Source organism: Patagioenas fasciata, chromosome 1, assembly GCF_037038585.1.
Source record: "Patagioenas fasciata isolate bPatFas1 chromosome 1, bPatFas1.hap1, whole genome shotgun sequence".
Lineage (NCBI taxonomy): Eukaryota > Metazoa > Chordata > Aves > Columbiformes > Columbidae > Patagioenas > Patagioenas fasciata.
In genome coordinates, this window is record NC_092520.1 from 149,523,358 (window position 1) to 149,543,141 (window position 19,784).

The 19,784-nt window shown below is 46.7% G+C and overlaps 1 protein-coding gene across 5 annotated transcripts in view; it reads left to right on the forward strand.

Annotated features, from left to right (window-relative positions):
- IQSEC3 (IQ motif and Sec7 domain ArfGEF 3) overlaps window positions 1-19,441 on the forward strand; it is a 104,660-nt gene extending 85,219 nt beyond the window's left edge. For 2 of the 5 annotated variants that reach the window (XM_065841631.2, XM_071817400.1), the window contains 9 exons: window positions 3,014-3,136; window positions 3,779-3,945; window positions 6,037-6,176; window positions 7,016-7,141; window positions 8,256-8,355; window positions 10,414-10,575; window positions 11,357-11,449; window positions 12,110-12,153; window positions 14,365-19,441. In XM_065841631.2, coding sequence (XP_065697703.1) covers window positions 3,014-3,136; window positions 3,779-3,945; window positions 6,037-6,176; window positions 7,016-7,141; window positions 8,256-8,355; window positions 10,414-10,575; window positions 11,357-11,449; window positions 12,110-12,153; window positions 14,365-14,802 — 1,393 coding nt within the window. In that variant the 3' untranslated portion in view covers window positions 14,803-19,441. Of the gene's footprint in view, window positions 1-3,013; window positions 3,137-3,778; window positions 3,946-6,036; window positions 6,177-7,015; window positions 7,142-8,255; window positions 8,356-10,413; window positions 10,576-11,356; window positions 11,450-12,109; window positions 12,154-12,236; window positions 12,317-14,364 lie in introns of all 5 variants that reach the window. The other 3 variants (XM_065841633.2, XM_065841632.2, XM_065841634.2) reach the window with 3 other exon arrangements.
- Window positions 19,442-19,784: the final 343 nt, after the last annotated feature.

Consider the following 19,784-nt stretch of genomic DNA (forward strand, 5'->3'; position numbering starts at 1 on the left):
TCAAGGGAATTGACTTTATTATTTGCGATTTGTACACAAAGGGGAGGATGTGTTAGAGCAGCCTGTGTGTGTGAGGGAAGGATTGATCCGCGAGGGAGGGAGTGAAAGATAGAGGATTTAATGCTGGTGGATTGGGGTTACTAGGGTGACCTTAGCAGATCTCACTGATGTGTGTAAGGATTCTGCTTTCACACGTCTGGAAGCAGACAATAACAGCAAAATCGTTGGGGTCAATACTGAGAAACATCACGCATTGGAAAGGATTAAAAAATAATAGCAAAAGTTCAACTGCAGAGGTGGTTGCAGCTGTGAACACAATAATGACTAACCAGAGAAAAACTTCTATTTCTATCAAAGATAAATTCCAAGTAGCAGAATGCCTTCATGTCAACCCAAGGGACATGTGAGTGTAAGTATGAGAAAAATAAAAATAACAAAGGAAAGAAGCAGTAGAGGAAGTTTTTGCTGTTGCCAGAAACAATATGTGTTTCTGCAACCTTCCTCTTGGAGAGTAAAAATAGATTTCGTGTAAGATTTCCTATGAGAGCAGCCCCATTGATCCTCTGGCCTTGCTCCTCACCAGTTGTTCCTACATATTGATTATATGGAGTTTGTGCAGGGAAAGAGCCCACATTTTGTAGTCGTAATGACTCCAGCCTTAGAAGATACTGAATACCCTGTGTTCAGCCAAGGCTCTTGGTAAGCTCTTCTGTGGGTGTCTCTCCAATTGAACAATGATATCTCAACTCTTGAATCAATAGGGGAATGGAGGAATGGAGAGACATCGCTGAGCATTTGAACCCTGTCCCTCACCCATTTGCAGTAGACTTTTATTCCAGGAGTGCTGCATATGGTATGCAACAGCCTGGCTCACAAAACACTTCTCAATAGCCTACAGCAAACTGCAGCACTATAAATGTGACCTACAGACACATCTCCAGTTTATCGTAGAAAGGAAGAAGAAGAAACTGATGACAGTACATCCCTTTATTAGCAGAGCTAAAATTTCCAGATAATCCTAGGAAACTGAAGGATTCAGAAGAGAGCTAATCCCCCCCACCCCATTTTCCCTGTACCACTGCTCAAACAGTACCAAACAGCCTGTCTTGGGGAAAATTTCCTCCTAACCTTAAATTTGGGGTCAGTTTATCCTTTACAATATGAGAAAGCAAACCAAACACAATACAGAGGGTCAAACAAAGGGGGAGGTTTGGAGGAGACAGGGTGATAGAGTTAGCATCCAAGGTATATAGAAGCAGAAAATATGAAGTCTTTGCATTTTTAATACACTTGTAATGTAAAGGTGGTACCATATGACTGAAGATTATCAAATTAGTAACTTTGTATTAAAGGAAGGCTTAAAGAAAATGTGATTTTGGCACCCGTGAATTTCTCGGTCTGTCAGAATGTCAACTTTGAGAATTTATTTATGGGAAAGAATGACAGATAGGAAGGTAAATGGTACATACCAAAGCCAGTGGAGAGCAGATTAATTCAATGCCTTTCTTTGTTAAAATAACTGGTTTTCTAGACAAGGGACATACAGAAGGTAATTCTAGACTTCAACAAAGCATTTGACATGAGAAATTATTAGTTGAGAGTGGAAGAGAGATAATTAGCAGAGGAATCATAAATGGTGGAAACAGTTGGCTGATGCAGACATTAGTTCCTACATACTCTGCTGAAATAGGAAGTCTGGTCTAAGGGAGGTTATGAGCAGAGTTTTCTGAGTCTAGTCTTTTGGTTAATGCTTGCAGTAATGACCTGGACACAAAAGGTAGGAATATGCTAATCAAATATGGTGAGGCCACATGGGGAAGATGTTGTGATTTCAAATGACCAAAATGTAATGCAGCAAGACTAAAAGCAACTAGATTATTTGACAATACAGACAGCAAGACCTGCAGTCATAGGTTTTGGAGACTAATGGTCAGACTTTCATAAACTGGGAAACAAGAGAGGTGGCATCCCTTCTTTGGGTATTTCAATCAGCTAGGAATTACCAGTGTGCAATGCATCACTGTGAAAGGGGAAGTGAAACCAGATGTAGGAGGTAAAGGATTTCCAGCAGATAACAGGGAAGCATGTCACTGAAGTATGGTGCAAATGGAAAAGATTGTGTGGAATGGGTAGAAATGTACACAATGAATAGAGTTTTGGGCAGAATTAATTGTTGGGGACTTGTGGTGTTTGATTACATGGGCAGAGTTTTACCCAGCTGTGATATTACAAGCCAGCTGATGTTGCAATGTTATTTCTGTGCAACAGCTTCCATTTCCTATTTTCTCTGAGTTGGCTCTGGTCTTTAAAGACATAATGAATGTTGTGGTTGAGTGGGAATGAAGAGTGGTGAAGAAGGCAGGGGTTGCAAATGAGGATGTAAACTGGACAGAATGGAAGGTGAGGAGAGGACAAGTGCAGGAACAGCCAAGTGAACAGAGATAAGAGGAGGATGGACAAGTGGGTAGTGAGCAAGTGCATGTGCTGAGAGGGAGGAATGGAAGATGTATTAAGGATTACTGCATGATAGGAAAGGCAGAAATAGATGGATCTATATCAATGTTGGTATTGATATAGGTGTCTAAATATCTATATCAATATAGATGTCTAGATATCTGTATCTATATAGATACAGATAAATATCAATACATATATATATACACTTTCTCTGTACATGTATGTGTAAATGTATATGCTGTATATGGTATGATATTTTATGGATATGATATTATATGATACATATATAGTGGTGTATATACACATATGCACGTATTTAGGTGTGTATATGTATATATGGCTAGGCACAAGAATTGCTCACCTGCTGTAGAATGCAGGAATCACTTGTCTGAAATTACCACCCATTTTAAATACAATCTGGGCAGCTGTAGTGGTGTCTCAGGGGCTCTCCCATGGTATTTCCCGTGGGGACAGAGCCTTGGCACCACAGCGAAGAAGCCTGCCTGGTGTCATCTGCGGGAGAACGTGCTGATGAAGGCTCTCTCCCCTCCCACAGCTGCGTGGTAGACGAGATGGACTTCTCAGGCATGGAGCTGGACGAAGCCCTGCGGAAATTCCAGGCTCACATCCGCGTGCAGGGGGAGGCACAGAAGGTGGAGCGGCTAATTGAGGCTTTCAGGTAAGAAAATGAGCCCTGCAGCCCCACTACTGCAACCAGGTGGAAGCAGAGAGCATGCCCAAGGCAGAAAAGATGGAGCAGCCGTGAACTGAATGGCCAGGGACCTCCCTTCCAAAGAAAGTGATCATGAAGAGGCTACTGAAGCACGGAGTCCTCTGTGCCACTGCTACAGCAGAGCCATGACCTTGTCAGATGTTCACTGGCATGAAGGGCACAAAGGGACAGACTGAGGCCAGTCCTGACATGTCTGCCAGCAAGGGACTCCCTGTTCATTGGTGACTCACAGGAAGAGTAGCACTGGGGCTTGCAGGTGTGCTGGGTTGCTCCCTTGGTGCATCCAGAGAAGTGCTTTGCCCTTCGCAAGGCAGGCTGGAGTAGGCATCTCCTGCATTACCAGCCTGAGTAGTCGTCTCTAGTCTCACTTGCTCTTTTGGTTCCCGAGGACAAGAAGGCTGAAGTTTCAGTGGCCCGCTTCAGCCATTGGTGGGGAAATTTGCCTTCAGAGAGCAGTCAGTTCCTTCTCTTTTGTATGAGAAGTGGAGGGAAAGGAAGAATTAGATCCACTTGTGACAAAGTCATTGCCACCCTGGAGCAAAGGACTCCCATGTTCCATGTTAAGTGTGTGCATCCCTTCTGCTGCAGCCAGAGATACTGCATGTGTAACCCAGATGTGGTCCAGCAGTTTCACAACCCAGACACCATCTTCATCTTGGCCTTTGCAATCATCCTCCTCAACACGGACATGTACAGCCCCAACATCAAACCTGACAGGAAGATGATGCTGGAGGACTTCATTCGCAATCTGAGAGGTGAGGGTCCTGCTTTGATTTTTTTTTTGCCCTCTTGCTGCTCTAAATTCTACCTAAGCAAAGGCAGCAAAAATCTAGTGGAGCTGCTTTTTTTCCAGGGCTGCTGCTGCTCCCTATGAGCCAGACATGGATGTTCCTTTGAGCTGTCTTCTAGGATACTGGGGAAGGGGAAAATCTAAGCTTTGTCTTCTGCAGAAAGCTGTCCAGCCTTCTCAGAAACCAGCCATTTTCCTTGAGAGATGGTTTCATCTTTTAATAGATCTCACTGCTTGGAAGCAGTCCATTGTATTACATTTTCCTATTGTTCAGCTCCATCCTTCTTTGACCCTGCTGGATTGTGCTAAACAAGCCCTTCCCCTCCTTGCTGCTTTGAATATATGAACACATTTTCCTTCTACTCAGGCTGAATCTTCCCCTTCTTAATTGCTTGCAATTACTTATAGTGACTGTAAGCCTGACAGAGTTCATGCATACATTACCTCTTCACAATTTCTGATACATCAGTTCCCCAAATCCATTTTCTTGTGTTTTTCAAGGTCAGTCCTTCCCATCTTCGTAATAGGTTGCTAAAAGCACTTTTTCAAATGTGATCACAACATACTCTTATATAGAACCACTGCCGCCTCCTTATTTTCAGATCTGTTAATGCAGCTTAGTATTGTTTGGCCTTTTTGACATCATGTCTAGACAAATTATTTTCTAATTTCCCAGCCATGTTCACTTCTAGGTCATCCTAAGTCAGCCATCTTCCAAGTGTCTCTTACTGGAGATCTACTGTTTAAGTGGAGCTCCCTCAATTTTTGCCAGTGTAAATCCCTGTCTAGATTTTGAACTTCTGTGATTCCTTTGACTGGTTTCTTTGTCCTGACTACTGTTCAGAAAGTTTCATCTCAGCCTCCCACACCTTCCCCAATTTGTCATCCACTTCAGACTGGTATGATGTGACACTGAGACCCTCTTTCAAGTTATTTCCTGGGATACTGAATGGGGCTGATAACTGCCATCATCCCCTTTGGTATCACAGCTGAGAGCACTAAATCAAAAGGCTTTTTTATGTTAACTTACACTTAGGGGTACCTGAAAATCTGCCAGTTCACGTCACAATGAATTCAGCGAACATGAGGATCGCTCACCTACAGTGTGTAACACACCACAACTCACTAGAGCAAGTGAATGTCACGACATTACAGACAAGGGGAGGGAGTTCATTCCAGATTCACCTGCAGGACAATGCCCATGTCAGCATCTTCACCAACCCGTGTTTGAAAAAAGATGGAGCATTCAGGCTACATTTGTAAGGGCATGGATGAGGGAGCCATGAGATAACAATGCCTCCCCATTCCTCAGCAGTTCCTCACCTGCATCACTCGGGGTAGTACATTTCAGACTAGGGAGCTGGAGGGAAAGCAGAGAAGATAAAATGACTGAAGGAATTCAGTTCAGAGGAAAGACTGGCAGTTTAATTTGTGGTGTTTGGCTCAGGGAAGGGTGAAAGAAAACTTTTCTGTCAGGCTCTGCAAGGGTCAGAAAGCAAAATTTGGAGAGTTATCTAAGGAGATGTAAAAGACGAAAGGGACGGGGCCAAGACAGAGATATCACAGACAGAGTAACAGGAAAGTATTACTCCTAGGAGACCTGACAGAAGGAAAATTATGGAGGCCACCAAGCAAACAGGAGAGCTGATGCTTGCATTGGCAGGAGGAGCAGCTGGATCTCACCATAGATCTACTCCACATCTAGCACTTTTGATGATATGAAATCAATGCAGGGGTTGCTGCTAAGTGGCCCAAGATATATGAGTGTGAAATTGTGGCTATAAAACCTTAAGGAACACATGGAAAGGAGCCACCATGCAGAGCAAAGAAATAATGAAATCTTCTGCATTGGCCTTAGAGATGTCAGTCTCTCTCGCTGGTGCATTAGGTGTTTCAGAGCAAGAAAGGAAACAGCCTAAAGCAAACTATTGCTCTTTCCCTTCAGTCTTCCCATCACTGCATTGTGCGGAGGCAGTAGTTACCTGTCAGGGACCACCAGTTCTTCACTTTCCTTTTCTCCCTGCCCAGCCTGCCCAACATTTTCTGTGTTTGTCAGGGGTGGATGATGGTGCTGACATCCCACGGGAGCTGGTGGTGGGGATCTACGAGAGGATTCAGCAGAAAGAGCTAAAATCCAATGAGGACCACGTGACTTATGTCACTAAAGTGGAGAAGTCCATAGTTGGAATGAAAACGGTGAGCACCCATAACCCCGCGGGCACACATTCACCCCTCCTACCCCCACCTCCCTCACTGGCCCTCTTTTCTGCCTTCCTCCTCTGTGCACCTACTCCTCTTCTGTAATACTTTCCTTGCTTGTCTTGATGAATTGACTCCTTTTTCTTGAAACACCTTTTTCCTTGCTGTCTCATTCTTTCCTAATTTTGGGTGGTGTCCTTGGCCAGAGTTTACAGTATCTGGCATGGTAATTGTTTGCCCCAGAACCTCTTTGCAGGTCCTGCCTACCATGCAGGTCCTGCCTGCAAATGCTCCAGCAGTAGCCCTGCAGTGTTTCAAACTTTCAGGCCTTGTGAGGGTGTAGGAAGCAGAAGGCAAACTGATAGAAGACAGTTTAACCCATCTATCTCTAATGAGTTCCCTAAGGACTGGTGTGGTTAAGAGACCCTCAAATGCAGAGACAGCTTCTTTAGCAGTAACCAATCTGTAAGGGAAAAATATACATACTGTTCACCCAAAATCAGCAGAATAATTTCTCAAGGCCTAGGATACCTGCAGATATCCAGCAGTGACTGAAAGCCAGAGGTATATGAAGAGAGGATGTGTGAGCAAGAGGGTTGCCTATAGCCTGTCATGCTCCTCTGATTTATCCAGATCACAAAGACATAGCTCTCTCTACTATTGCACCAACAGGAAAAGTGATGCTGGGGACTGCTGGTGAGAAGATGATTTGAGTGGGCAGAGTGGGCAGAATTGACTTGTGGTACTGTCACCCAGCAGGGTTGTGCTGGCTGAGGGTGGGGTAGACCCACATAGGCACCTCCCTCAGCCCCTGCATGCTCTTGTGGGTCTTGCAGGTTCTGTCTGTGCCCCATCGCCGACTGGTCTGCTGCAGCCGCTTGTACGAAGTGACTGATGTGAACAAAGTGCAGAAGCAGGCAGCTCACCAGAGGGAAGTTTTTCTCTTCAATGACCTGCTGGTGGTGAGTGTGTTCTGGTAATTAGGCACTGCAGTGATAAAACTTGCCCTGATTTCTATGAAGAAATCTAAAACAGTCCACAAGATCCATTTCCCCACTGTGCTAAGGACAGGCCATTTCCTGGTCCATCAATATTGTAAGACAGATCTCTGGATCCTTCACTGTTAAAAACCTACCAAATCTAAAACTCCTCTAACCCTTGAAAAAACAAGCTGTCACATCACGCAGCCATTCAAGCAATGTCACTGCTCTCTCTCATGCCTTTGCCAGCAGGGAGGTTCATTTCATGAAAGGGAGGTTCATTTCTTTGTCTGTTTGTACTATAGTAGACAGAGCCCTCCCATGCACTTTAAATCTTTCCTGCTAGACTCTTTTAAACCACTGCCTTCTAACATTGCAATGGCTGTAGGAGAGTAGGTATTACTGGAGCCCTAAATGTACATAGTACTTTTAAAAGTGTACTGCCCCAGGAAACTTGCACCAGAGTGAGCAAAGGTACGCTGAGACTGCAAGGATGCCAAACAAGATGGAAGTTCTACTGAATTTAATAGCAAAATGAAACTGTGGATGTTGAAAATGTAAGGCTAAAACCAAACCCTTTTGTAGGAGCAGAGGACAAGAAAGCTTTCCCCACCTATTCCTCTGCAGCCATTTGTACAATTGTGAACCTGAGGAAAGGTTCTGGTCCTTGCTATCCCTCTACTCCATGGGATAAATCCGGTCCATGAGAATCAGTGCTGAGGGAGCAAGGACAGCATAGCATTCATATATGCTCTTGTTCCCAGCTCTAAGGTATTTCTGACAGGCTTTCCTTTGCCTTTTGATCTGGCTGTTGGTGAACAGAATCACCATTGCAAAGTCAGACATGTGGGCATCAAAAAGCCAGCACCCCTGGGGGACAGAGGGCTGAGTGGGCTCCAGGGCTATGCATAGAGAATTTCACAAGTGCAGCATGCCAGGCTGCTTTCTGGTAGAAGAGCCTGTCAGTCATTAAGTGTTACTCCCATGTACAAGTAACAGAGCTTCCAGAAAGCTTTTTTGCTTTGAGCAGTTCGCATTTTTCTTTCCTTACTGTTCCCCAGCACCCTGCCCAATGATTCCTCTCTCCTTCCAACAGATCCTCAAGCTTTGCCCCAAGAAGAAAAGCTCCTCAACGTACACATTTTGCAAGTCAGTTGGCCTGCTAGGGATGCAGTTTCATCTCTTTGAGAATGAATGTAAGTCCATTGCTCCTTGATTGCCTGGAGGGGTTTGGCAGGAAAGAAGAGAAGAAGGGAGGGGGCTGTGTCACCCAGTGTGAGTGTGCATCAGAAGAGGATTCCATCAGGGTTAAAAGTGGAGGGGAGAAAACTGAGGCTTGGTGCTGAGGACATGACTGTGCAGGTACAGTGTGTTGAGAAGAGGTCCCCGGTACCTCTCACTAAGTCTGAGCTCCAATTTAAGTTCATTGAAGGATCTGGCTTGTCATGGTGGCAGAAAGAACACTAGTGAGGAGGAATGAGGGAATCAATCCCCAGATAAATCTCACTGAGCTCTCAGGAACCAACTGCGTGTGGAGAACCTCGGTGACAAAACTGGTGCTGCCAGCTTTAGCCCTTCTCCCCTCATGCCTAAAGTCACAATTCCCACCTCTACCTTTGACATTGATAAAGGCTCGGGTGCTGCTGCTGCCTCCCTGCACTGTGCCAGGCTGTGCTGAATGCTTCCCAAGACAGAAGCAGAGCCCTTGGAACAGCATCCACCAAAGCATGGCGAGAGGCCAGCCCTAGTCAACCTGACCTTGATGGTCTGGGAATAGAGCCATGATGTGTCATGATTGAGGCTGGTTGTGCGGTGCAGAAGTTCCAGAAACAGGCAGGCTTCCTGCTGGCACAGGGAGAGGGGCTGCACAGCAGTCCTAGGCAAGCATGACTGATGCCACTGGCGTTTTTGTCAGCACCTGCACAACATGCTGCAAGGAAAGAAGACTGTAGCAGTACTGTGGCTATACTAAGTTTTTGACATCCTCCCTCTGCCCTATGGGCAGCATGAGTCAGTCTCTCAACACCTGACCCTCTGCAGCAGGCAGAGGCTTTCACATCCCTGTATGTACAAAAGAGTCATTCACAACTGAGCATCCCCAGGAGGCACCATCAGAGCTGGGATCAGCTTTCAGGGATATCGTGACTATCCTGGGAGTGCCCAAAGATCTTCTGGCAAAGGCATCCTGTTGTGTATCCCCTGCAAAAACAGAAAAGCAGATGTCCTAAAGAGCTTGTGATCTGAACAGATGAGGCAGACACAGGGTGGGAAAAGGGGAATGGGACACAAACAGGGCGAGCTGAGGGCTGGCAGCAAATAGCAGTAAAGACTGGTAATGGTGGGGAAGGCAGGCAGATGCAGGAGCAGTGAAGGAAAAAGCAGGATGGGGAAACATTAAATGCAGGTAAAGGTGAGAGGGAAAAAGAAAAGTGATTGAAACCACTGGCCGTTGAGCAAAAGGTAGAGAAAGTCCAGTTGCAAGCATAGCAAGTTTTCTGCACACCCTTGTTCTCCTGCTTCCGTTGGCTGAATCTCCAACCTGACCTTTAAAACATAAGGCCTTTTGCTGTGATATTTCCACTCTCTGGAAATGTCCTTTTTATTTACATCCCCATGTGTTTTGCCAGTTGGGCAGTACTAAGTGGAGACCTACAAACCATAGAATCATAAAATGTCCTGGATTGAAAGGGACCCACAAGGATTATGGAGTCCAACCCACATCTTTCTCTACCATTCTCTCTGCACAGCACATCTCCCCACCCATGCTGTGCTAACACCCCTGCCATGTTCTCTGCTGATGAACATAGAGACTGGGGAGAAGTCCTGCCACTGTGGATTTTATTGGCTCTTCTGGCTTTGACTCCAGGAGCCAGCCTCTCCTGCTGTATCTCCCACAGAAGAAGTGGTATTGGCCTCATATATACTATTCAGAAGAGCTTTGCAGTCCTACCTCTTTTCTCAGGTTCCCAGAGCCAATGTTGCACTAAGTGTACCTGTGCTGGAGTTTTCTGGTTTTTGCAGTGCTGTGGTGCTGGTGGCACTTGCCTTGCTGCTGCAGCTTGGCGTATCTTCTGTTGCCTTGGAGGACTGCAAGGCTGCAGGTTCCCACAGTTTGCAGTGTGACAAACTCTAGGTGTGCCATTCCTTCGGACTCATGTTGGAAACTCTCTATCCTGCAGAGGTACCAAAGCAGCCAACTACTCCAGCAAGAATGCCTAACGCCTCTTTATTTTTTTGAAACATCTTCTTTACAGATTACCCCCATGGTATCACACTGGTGACTCCAGTTTCAGGCTCAGAGAAGAAGCAGGTACTACACTTCTGTGCTCTGGGTGCTGAGGAAATGCAGAAGTTTGTGGAAGATCTGAAAGAATCAATAGCAGAAGTGACAGAGCTGGAGCAGATACGAATTGAATGTAAGGGCCTCTAATACAATTCACACTCCAATGCCATCACACTGCTTTTGTCTACAAGGGAGAAAGGGTAAAGGAAATGGGTTCTTCAGGAACAGCGGTAAAGAGAATGAGTAGCACAAGTCTGCACAGAGTTGTTCTTGTGTTCATTGATAGGGCAGAAAAAACAGTCAGGCTCTGTCACCACCTGCTAGCAGGAGAAATGGAAGAACTTAACTACTTATGATGCTTATGAAACAGAATGTATTATACAGTGGCCTGGAATAGTGAAACCAGAAGACTCTTCTCCATCTTATACTCTTTTAGCTATACAGATACGATCTGTAGATATCTGGGAAGTACAGGACAGGTCTGGTAGTCTTAGAAGAGTTGTCCTTCACACCAGGAATGTCTAGGGAACAAGCAGTCTGTACTGTGTCCCTCTGTGACCTGTCTTACACAGATTAGATGTCCTTGTAGCCTTTGGTGGCCTTTTACGTATAAACTGATGAGCCCAAGTAGCTCAGCATCAGTGGTCCCCTCTTGCGCAGCAATAACCTATTCTGTATAAATGCAGGTCATACACAGAAGGTTGTATGGAGATATACAAGTTTCTCCACATGTCCTCTCCATTTTCTGTTTTTGTTGTCGTTTTTTTCATGGCTGTTCCTCTCTCCCTCCCTTCTTGTCACTCTCTTGTCATTTTCTTGCATTAATTCTCCATGCTGACTTCCTGTGTTGCTCCTTCAATACACTGGTGTCCTTCCCTCCATCCCTCATTCACTTCTGTATGTTTGTCTTGCAGGGGAGCTGGAGAAACAGCAAGGGGCAAAGACTCTCTCATTAAGGACCAACGGAGCCCAGATGGAACTGCAGTCTAAGCAAGGTTCTCCAACAGGTAAGAGGACACCCAACCTCTCTTGCCTGTTGGAGTGCTGCCTTTTCAAATGTGTTCTCACTGATTCCTGTGAGAATAACTGCGAAAAGAAATGATCAGTTTTGTATCCTTTAGCCTTGGGCAAATAGTGGAAATATGAGAACATATGCACTCTCCAAATACCCTAGAAGAGCCGTTAAAATCTCATTACCCAGTCTGTAGCTGTAACGTCTAGCAAAGAGACATTACTGGTAGAGTACAGGTAACTGCTAGAGAACCTGTCCCAATTTTAATTCCCTGAACTGACACAAAACAGTAACTGTACTATCACCTTCCTCCAGCCTCTTCACCAATACTTTGGACCAGCCTCTTTGCATGAAAGGCTTTGTGTCCATTCATGCCTTGGCTTGCATGCCAGCAAAAATCAAGTACAGCGGTGAGTGACTACCAACTCACTAGAATGGCACTGACATCAGGACCTAAGGATAGGACCTCAAAGGGGCCTCCCTCTACCCCACTAAGCAGCTCTCAGGTTTCAAGAGGGCCTGAATTTCTTCTTGCAGTCGAGAGTCTTGTTTGGCCCTGTGCCTCTCCCTTTAGCTTTCCAGTCCACAATATGAGGGCCAGCTCTTGACTAGAGGTACAGACCTCCTAAGTGAGATCTTTTTTTTTGTTTCAAAGGCAAGAAGGATTTGGGAGAGAAAGTCTCAGACAGCACAGTGGAGGTAAGTAGAGTGCAGAGCAGCTGAGGTAAGTAATTTTCTCTCACTTCAGCTCTTCTCACATTCTCTGTTGTTTCTTTTCTCAGGTTTTAATCAATGCCTCCCCAGCCAGACTGACAATTTTACCAATTTCCAGAGATACAATTAAAAGTTACTGCTAGGACGGGTAATACAACTTTCAAATCCAAACTAAACTTCAAAGCATTTTCAATCCGTTTTTATAACTGTAACATCCCTCATGGACCAAGCTCCCAAACGCTGTAGACTAACCCACGCCACTGCTTACGGGGAGACTGAGAACCCCACTATAGACTTTCCTGACATGCTAACTCCATGCAGCATCACATGCAAGTTCTCTGCAGCCCAGCTTTCCTGCAAAATCTCTGCAGCTCTGTCTCTCCATCTCCCCTTGAAGGGGATTGAGCATGGCCTTTCTATACCAGAGATTTTCCCTGGAGCTTCACCTTCCTAGGTAGGGAGCTTGGCTGTCCCGTATACATCTGTCTTTGCAGGGATGTCTAGCATCCAGTGGGTTGCCTGTTTCTTCACAGACACCCATACTCCCACTGCCTGTGGGGAAACAGGAAAATGTGATCTTCACACTGAAAATCTTATCTACTACTTCCTACTCTCTCCCTGTCTGGAATATCTCCATTGCCCTGAATTTGCCCTTTTTCAGGATAGTTCCTTCCCCTCTTGTCATAGTATATTTACTTTGAAGAGTTCATCTTCTCTGTGGGAAGTGGGTACTGCTTCTTTTCCCTGAAGAGCACCCCACTTCCCTACAGACACCCTTTTCCTGGGGAAGGTGCCTCTCCCAGCCAATTTGCTATTCTTGTTGGGAGGAGAGAATGGCTTCCATGTATCCTAACACCATTAGCGCTTTGAGGCCCAGCAACCAGTTTTTCCTAGGGGATGTCCCACTGCCTGAATAAATATCGACACAATACTACGTCCTGCTGTGCAGTGAGCCTGAGCAACCTCCATGCTTGAGCAGGGGCAGACAGCTCGTCCTTGTTCCAGCATGGTGGGAAGCTTGGCCACTCCACCGCTCCTCCTTCCCACTTGCTGGCACTGCTGCCCAACATGCCAGACCATCAGGGCACCCCCACTATCCCATCTGCCCATCTGTACCCCTGCTTATCTGGAAGCACCATGCCAGTCCGCAAGCATTTGTTTCCTACCCAGGGTTCGTCACTTGACCGACATTCTGTTTTGAGCTGGCAACTTTGGGGTCTCCATCAGCTCATGTCCATGCCGGGAGGAGCTGTAACTTCATCCACCATTTGGGAAGCACCATTTTCCTGCTGTGCTTCCCCACTAGGGACCTCCAGTCCAGGCCAGCTCCTCCTTTTCAAACTGGACTCAGTGAGCTCCCTTATTTGACTCCATTATCAGCATCTCTCTGTGGGGACCCTGATGACCTCCTGCTTCCCTTCCCCCTTTCAGCTGCCCAAGTAATATTCTGCCAGCAGAGGAGCATTTCCATTTCTTTGAGATTATCTAATCTGCTGCCATTTCATCACGAATTTCTTTTATCATTGTATGAGCTAGACAAGCATTTTTTCTTTCTTTTTTTTTTTTTTTTTTTTTTTTTTAAATCATTGCCTTTCACTGACAAACCATCAAACGGATCAGAGGGAGCTGCCTTTTGCTAGAGTATATCAGATTTCTGGTTTTTCCTTTGTACTGTTTTTCCTTCCTACTCAGAGAGGCAGGGAGCTGGGAAAGGCTTGAGTCTCTCTGTCTCTCTCTATCTCAGATTCAGCTACTGTCATTTTGCTGAAACATACAACCTCGATTATCTGAAACCTTGCTGTCTGGTTCCCCTCTCCTTTTTGCTGGTGGGGACAAGGGCATGACCTCCCAGGTCTGTTCATTACCATGAGAATTCACGGATGCCTCCACTTGTAGAGTTGACTTGCGTTCTCTGTGCCATTTGGATAATCAAAGTTGCTCTGCATTTGGGGACACCGGCCCTGTTACCTTTTACATGATGGAAAGGACAGGGGCACTTAGGCCTAGATGGGGATGATGGGACCATTATGGGGGACTGTGCAGCCAGGGGTTGTTCCCTTTCTGTTTTTTTTTTTTGGGGGGGTGTGGGTTTAATGCACATGAGGCCGGCTGGTGGCGCGGGTTCAGGGCAGCCAGTAGCAGCAGATGGGAAAAGTCTTGTAACATTTAATGCTTCTTTGACTGTTTCTAAACTAGGTGTCAATTCACAACAGGCTTCAAACGTACCAGCACAACTCCGCCCTGGGGCCCGAGAGTGGAATGCAGCCCAGCATGCGTCTTAACATGCCACGGGAGCGGCTGGAGACAGCACTGGTGCCCTCGCACCCCGCCTCGGCGGGGACACTTGTACAGTGCCAGCAGATTGTCAAAGTCATTGTCTTGGACAAGCCGTGCCTCGCTCGAATGGAGCCGGCCCTCAACCAGACTCTGACACGCTACGTCACCTCCGATTCCTGCACCTCCACGCCCTGGCGCGGTGTGGGCAGTGGGCTCTCCGGGACCCCCATGAAGCTGGTCCATCAGCCTCCCCTCCCACCTCCACCACCCCCCTACAACCACCCCCACCAGTATTGTCCCCCCAGCTCCCTGCTTCAGAGGCGCAGGTACTCCAGTGGCTCACGCAGCCTCGTGTAGCCACACCACCAGCACCAAAACAGCACAGACTTCCCTGCTTCCCTTCCCCACGACCTCCCGGGGACCCTTTCTGCCTACAGAGATCTAGTTTGTGAATTATTTTTTAGTAAAAGAAGAAGAAAAGAAAAAAAAAAGCTGACAGACCTAACTCTTACCCTGTCTCCCCTCAAGATGATGCTAATTGTGAGGAGCCATCTGTAGAAACCGCCAGCCTACATGCTCACACATCCTCACACCCTGCCAGCCCTGCTGGCCTCCTGTGCTCGTGCCATCCCCGTGTAGCACTTCGCTGCCCTGTTCCTGAGAGGCTTGATGACCTGCTGCTTATAGGCACCGTGTCTTCCGTTTGCTACTCCTCAGCCTCCTTCCCTGCCTTGCATTTACCTGGCCATAGGTTTGTACCCACCTCAAAACTTCGCCAGCCTTGGAGAGAAACAGACTCACCCGTGCCAAGGACCGACCTTGGGGCACTCCCGGGGGTGGAGTTCTCCCTCCCACCGCTGCTGCTGCCTGCTAAGCTAGAGCTGAGAACTTGTGCTGCGGGCCATGCTTTCTCCTCATCGCTCTTCAGATACTATCTCCTTGCAGCAGCCAGTTCCAAGTGAAGGAGTGCATGAGTGGAAGAGAGCTCAAGAGAAGGAGAGACTGTCCTGAGCTGCACTGCAATGCAAAGATGGCCTCACTCTGAACACCAAAACTCTTTCTGTTGTTATATTGGAGCGTTGTACCAGAGACCTCTGCTGAGATCTGGCAGACCTCATCACATGTAAATACACCTGTATGGTAGCGTATGTACGGCGCATGCTTACTAAAGGAAACACCAAGCAGTTCTGAGGGAGCAGAAGGGAAGGATTGAGCACAGGAATCTTCCTGGAATAAGTACTTTTCCAAAGAGATGGCACCAAGAAGTGCCCTCCCACCTCAACACACACACACACACACACACACACAAAGATTGTCTTCTCTAGCATAAAAACAAATGCACCTCTGCTGTCCTCCTTCAAGCTGGTTTTGTGTTTCCTGCCCACCTGTTTTTTATATTCTGAAAGCAAAACCAAGTGTTATGTTCACCTTCTGGCATGGATGATCCCTTCACTTGGGCTCTTCCTCCTGTGTTAGACAGAAGGGGCTTTTTGGAGACCACCCATGTGAAGTCTGTGTCCCATCTGTATCTCTTGCCTTGCTATACTGTTATCTCCATCAGCCCTTCCTATAGAACAGCTGCCCAGATCCCAGACTCCAGGGCCTCTTCTCTCCCTCCCTGTCCCAGCTTCAAAGTGAGGGGAGGGGAAGATCCTGAGATAGAGAAGACAGCTCAGCTCCTCTGCTTTATTGGGGACATTGATGTGAAGGAAGACAGCATTAAAAATGGACTATGGATGTATTTTTAGAAAAAAAAATCTCTTTGAGCAGTAGGGAGGGGAAGGTATTAATTAGCTTAAAGGCTTTGGTCTCGCTCTATCTCTCTTCGAGGCTTAAGAAGATCAACTTTAGGATTTTAAAATAGGACAGAATGCCTTTTAGGGTCTTTATTTTTATTTTATTTTAAGAGGGAAAGAAATTATCTTCCCGTACAAGACTGAGACATGAGCACTGGGTGCTGATGACACAGCTGTTGGATGAGGAGTGGCAGAAGCTGTTGGCAGTTGTGGGGATGTGGAAAATGTCAGGGAAAGAGGCAGTGAAGGAAGATGCAGGAAACTCGTTTTTACCTTGTGAGGTAAAAGCCACAGAGCAATTTCCTTAGAGATTATGCTAGTATGCTCATCTCTGGGGGCTGTTGCCAGTGACAAAACCCACAGTGCATCAGGGACTAGCTCCCCTCGGTGCTTTTGGGATGTCTGCTGGCTCTGCTGAAGTGTTCAGATGAAAGAGTTCACAGATTTGCCCTGGGCATAAGCCTAGCTGGGGTTAGGGAAGCAGGCAGGGGCTGGGGTGAAACCCTCCAGGGCTGGAGCCTGCTCACTTCCAGGTCCCCTTATTTCTGAGCCTGACCCAAGTACCCAGGTGTGCCAACAGGTCTAAATTGTTTGCTTATCTCTCTGGAGCAGGGCACTAGGCTGCCACTTTTATACGCAATGGAGATGTACTGACCATGAGCCAACAGGCACAGCCTCAGAGAGGACTGTGGAAGACAGAAAGGATTGCTAGAAAGCCCTCAAGGGAAGCCCAGACTCCCTCCAGACCAGAGAAGCTTTCTTCTAGCCAGCCCCCCAGGGCAGTGAGGATGCTGCACACCTCAAAGCTGGGCCTGGGGAGAGGTCCTCACCCCCAGCCAGGGCTCACCCTCCAGCCAGCTGTGAGGCACAGCTGGCCTGATCTGCTGCTATCTCCCTCCAAGGTGACACCCCACTGGCTCACAGCAGCTGGGCTCTCATCCAACCTGCCCATAGCTTCCTGAGATGGCATTTGTGTGGCATCTGCCATTGTCCAACCAATGTAGCAAGTGGCTGCCATTTTATTTGCACTCACTGCTGCAGTAAGAGTGATGGTATCCAGGAGGCACTGGCACTGCTCTCCTGTCTCAGCTGTTACTTCAGTGTCTGAGAGGAATGGCAGTCCTTGTTTGTGTTTTTTTCCCAGAGTGCAGTGAGCTGCTGAAAGTCTCTGTGTGTGTGTTAAAATAAATAAATTAGATTTTACTTGACATTTAACACAAAGTGACAACAACGAAAACCTTAAGGTACTTGATGAAATAATTTTTTAGATAAAATATTTATAACAATGTCTATGAAGTTCCTACAAGAGAGGTTTGCTGCTTTAATAATTGATTGGGAGATTTACAAGAATATAAAGAAGAAATAAGGAAGCTTCCTTCTTCTTGCTGGATGAAGGATGGAAGCACGTTATCTGAAGTGCCAGGGTACCTGCAGCAGTCTCTCAGGGCAAGTTGGCTCCTTTTACCTGACATTGCAAAGGCTACTGCTGGCCTTGAGCTTTGGACAGAGAAGCAAACATAGACAACCCTTGCTGTCTTCTGACCTGATGGCCGCAACATCTTCTGTCAGGTTTAGCTGGAGAGACACCTAAACACTCTATTCCAGGTTGTCGTGGAACAAGTTGCTCTAAATTCTACTGTGTAGCTGAACCCTTCAGACTTCACTTCAAAATATGTTGGGTTGGTTTTGGTTTTTTTTCCTTTGAAGGTTGGTCTCGAAGGATGACAAGCACTTTAAAGCATGTCTACACCTCATCTGATCTATTGTGTTGTCTGCTTCCGCAGCCCTCCCTCATGCAAGCAAGACACACAGACTCAGTGTAGCAGTAGTACTGTGAACAGACACCCTTGCACACAGACTGACGGCTGACAAGGTGCAGGCTAGAAGGAGTGTGTCAGCGACAACTTTAATGAAGGATAAAATCTGTACCACAACTGGCCCAGAGGGACCAGCCCAAAGAAACATCACCAGCTCTTGCAGCGGTGATTCTGATTGTGAACCTAGCACAATTTTCCAGGTGGTGGGATCAGGCAGGAAGCTGCTGCAAAGGTTAGACTGACCCAAATAAACCAGTGAGTTTTTGCTGCCAAATTCGTATCTTTCTATATTAAAAAAGGATAAGGGGGAGAGAGAAAAGAGAAACCCAGTAAAGAGCATTCTGCAGTGAGTATTAGGTACTCAGTGGCCAAACAAAAGGTGGCTCTGCTGGAAGGTGGCAGAGAGCAAGGTGTTCCTGAGAGCTGCATCACACAAACTGTCAAGCTCTGGCCTGATTCTCTCTTGCTCATTCTGGTGCAGGTCCAGTGAGATTAATCTGTTTATACCAGTAGCAAAGGGATGGAAAAATATGACGGGAGAATCAAGCTTCGGGCAAACAGCTCGTGTTTAATGCAGTGTTTGTTCGCTGCTGTAGTACTTTTAATGCCATAATCTGGGCCACTGTGGTGGCAACACTTAGTTCTTCAAATCATCCAACTGTTCATGTTTCCTTTCCTCCCTGTAGTTGAAAGGTGTGAGTATGGTCCACAACCAGAATTTCATCAATACTCACACTTCTTCAAGAAGAATATACCACCAGATTTGGAAGTATTTGAGGGCCTCTGAGCTATAAGAGTTTGAGTGTTGTTACATGTTTTTCAGAAGGCTCAACCTGCAGCTATCTGCATGTGTTTGTGAGGTTTCCAAAATGAATACAAGCCCTAAATCAAGGAAGCTGCTGTTTGGCACAGTCTCTGCTTTGAAATGCGAGTTGCTGAGCAAGCTCCCCCGTCTCCCGCTCCACCAGCCGCCTCACTGTGCTAGTGTAGGCTCCAGGGATTGCCGGCCGTGTTTTGTGAGCTAGAACTGTCCTTGTCCTGCCCTCTCTTTCCCAGCCATGCCTGGGACAGCAGCTTTGAAGTCACCCACCTCTTCAGCACTACTCACAACCCCATCTGAATGTGTCTTTTGCAAACAAACAAACAAACAACCTAACAACAGAAATGTTACCTGTGTGTAGGCTTTTGAAAGCACCTGTCTGTCTGTACTTGTTTCCTGCTGTAAATATCACCAAGAAAAGCTTCAGTGGGGAAAAGCGGTGTGGTCACACCTAGCGAAGAGTCCAAATGGCTAATATTTTGTAACAAAATAACAAAAAATAGACCAGAGGTATTTTATCTGTTCGATTAATAGAGTTTTAGAAATTATATTGAGATATGTCACTTGTGCGCTAATGTCTTCTTTGCCTCAGCTTTCCCCTCATCCCCATGTCCCCTGGGCTCCATCGGTGTGTGCAGACACAGGGACACACACCAAGGGTTGGCTCCCAGAAACCGCGGAGCATCCTGGCTTCCCGCTGGCCTCGGGGACAGCTGCCGCTGCCGCTGCCACTGATTCTTCATCAGATGCAGCAGGAGGCAGCTCAGGGCTCAGACTCTCTGAGGACAAATCCAGAGGAAACCAGGAAGAAATAATCTTGTCCAAGAGATGGCAACTCAATGTGAAATTCACCCCTGCAGTGAGGCAGAGAGGAAAAGGGGGATGGAGCGGGTGGGGGGAGGCAAA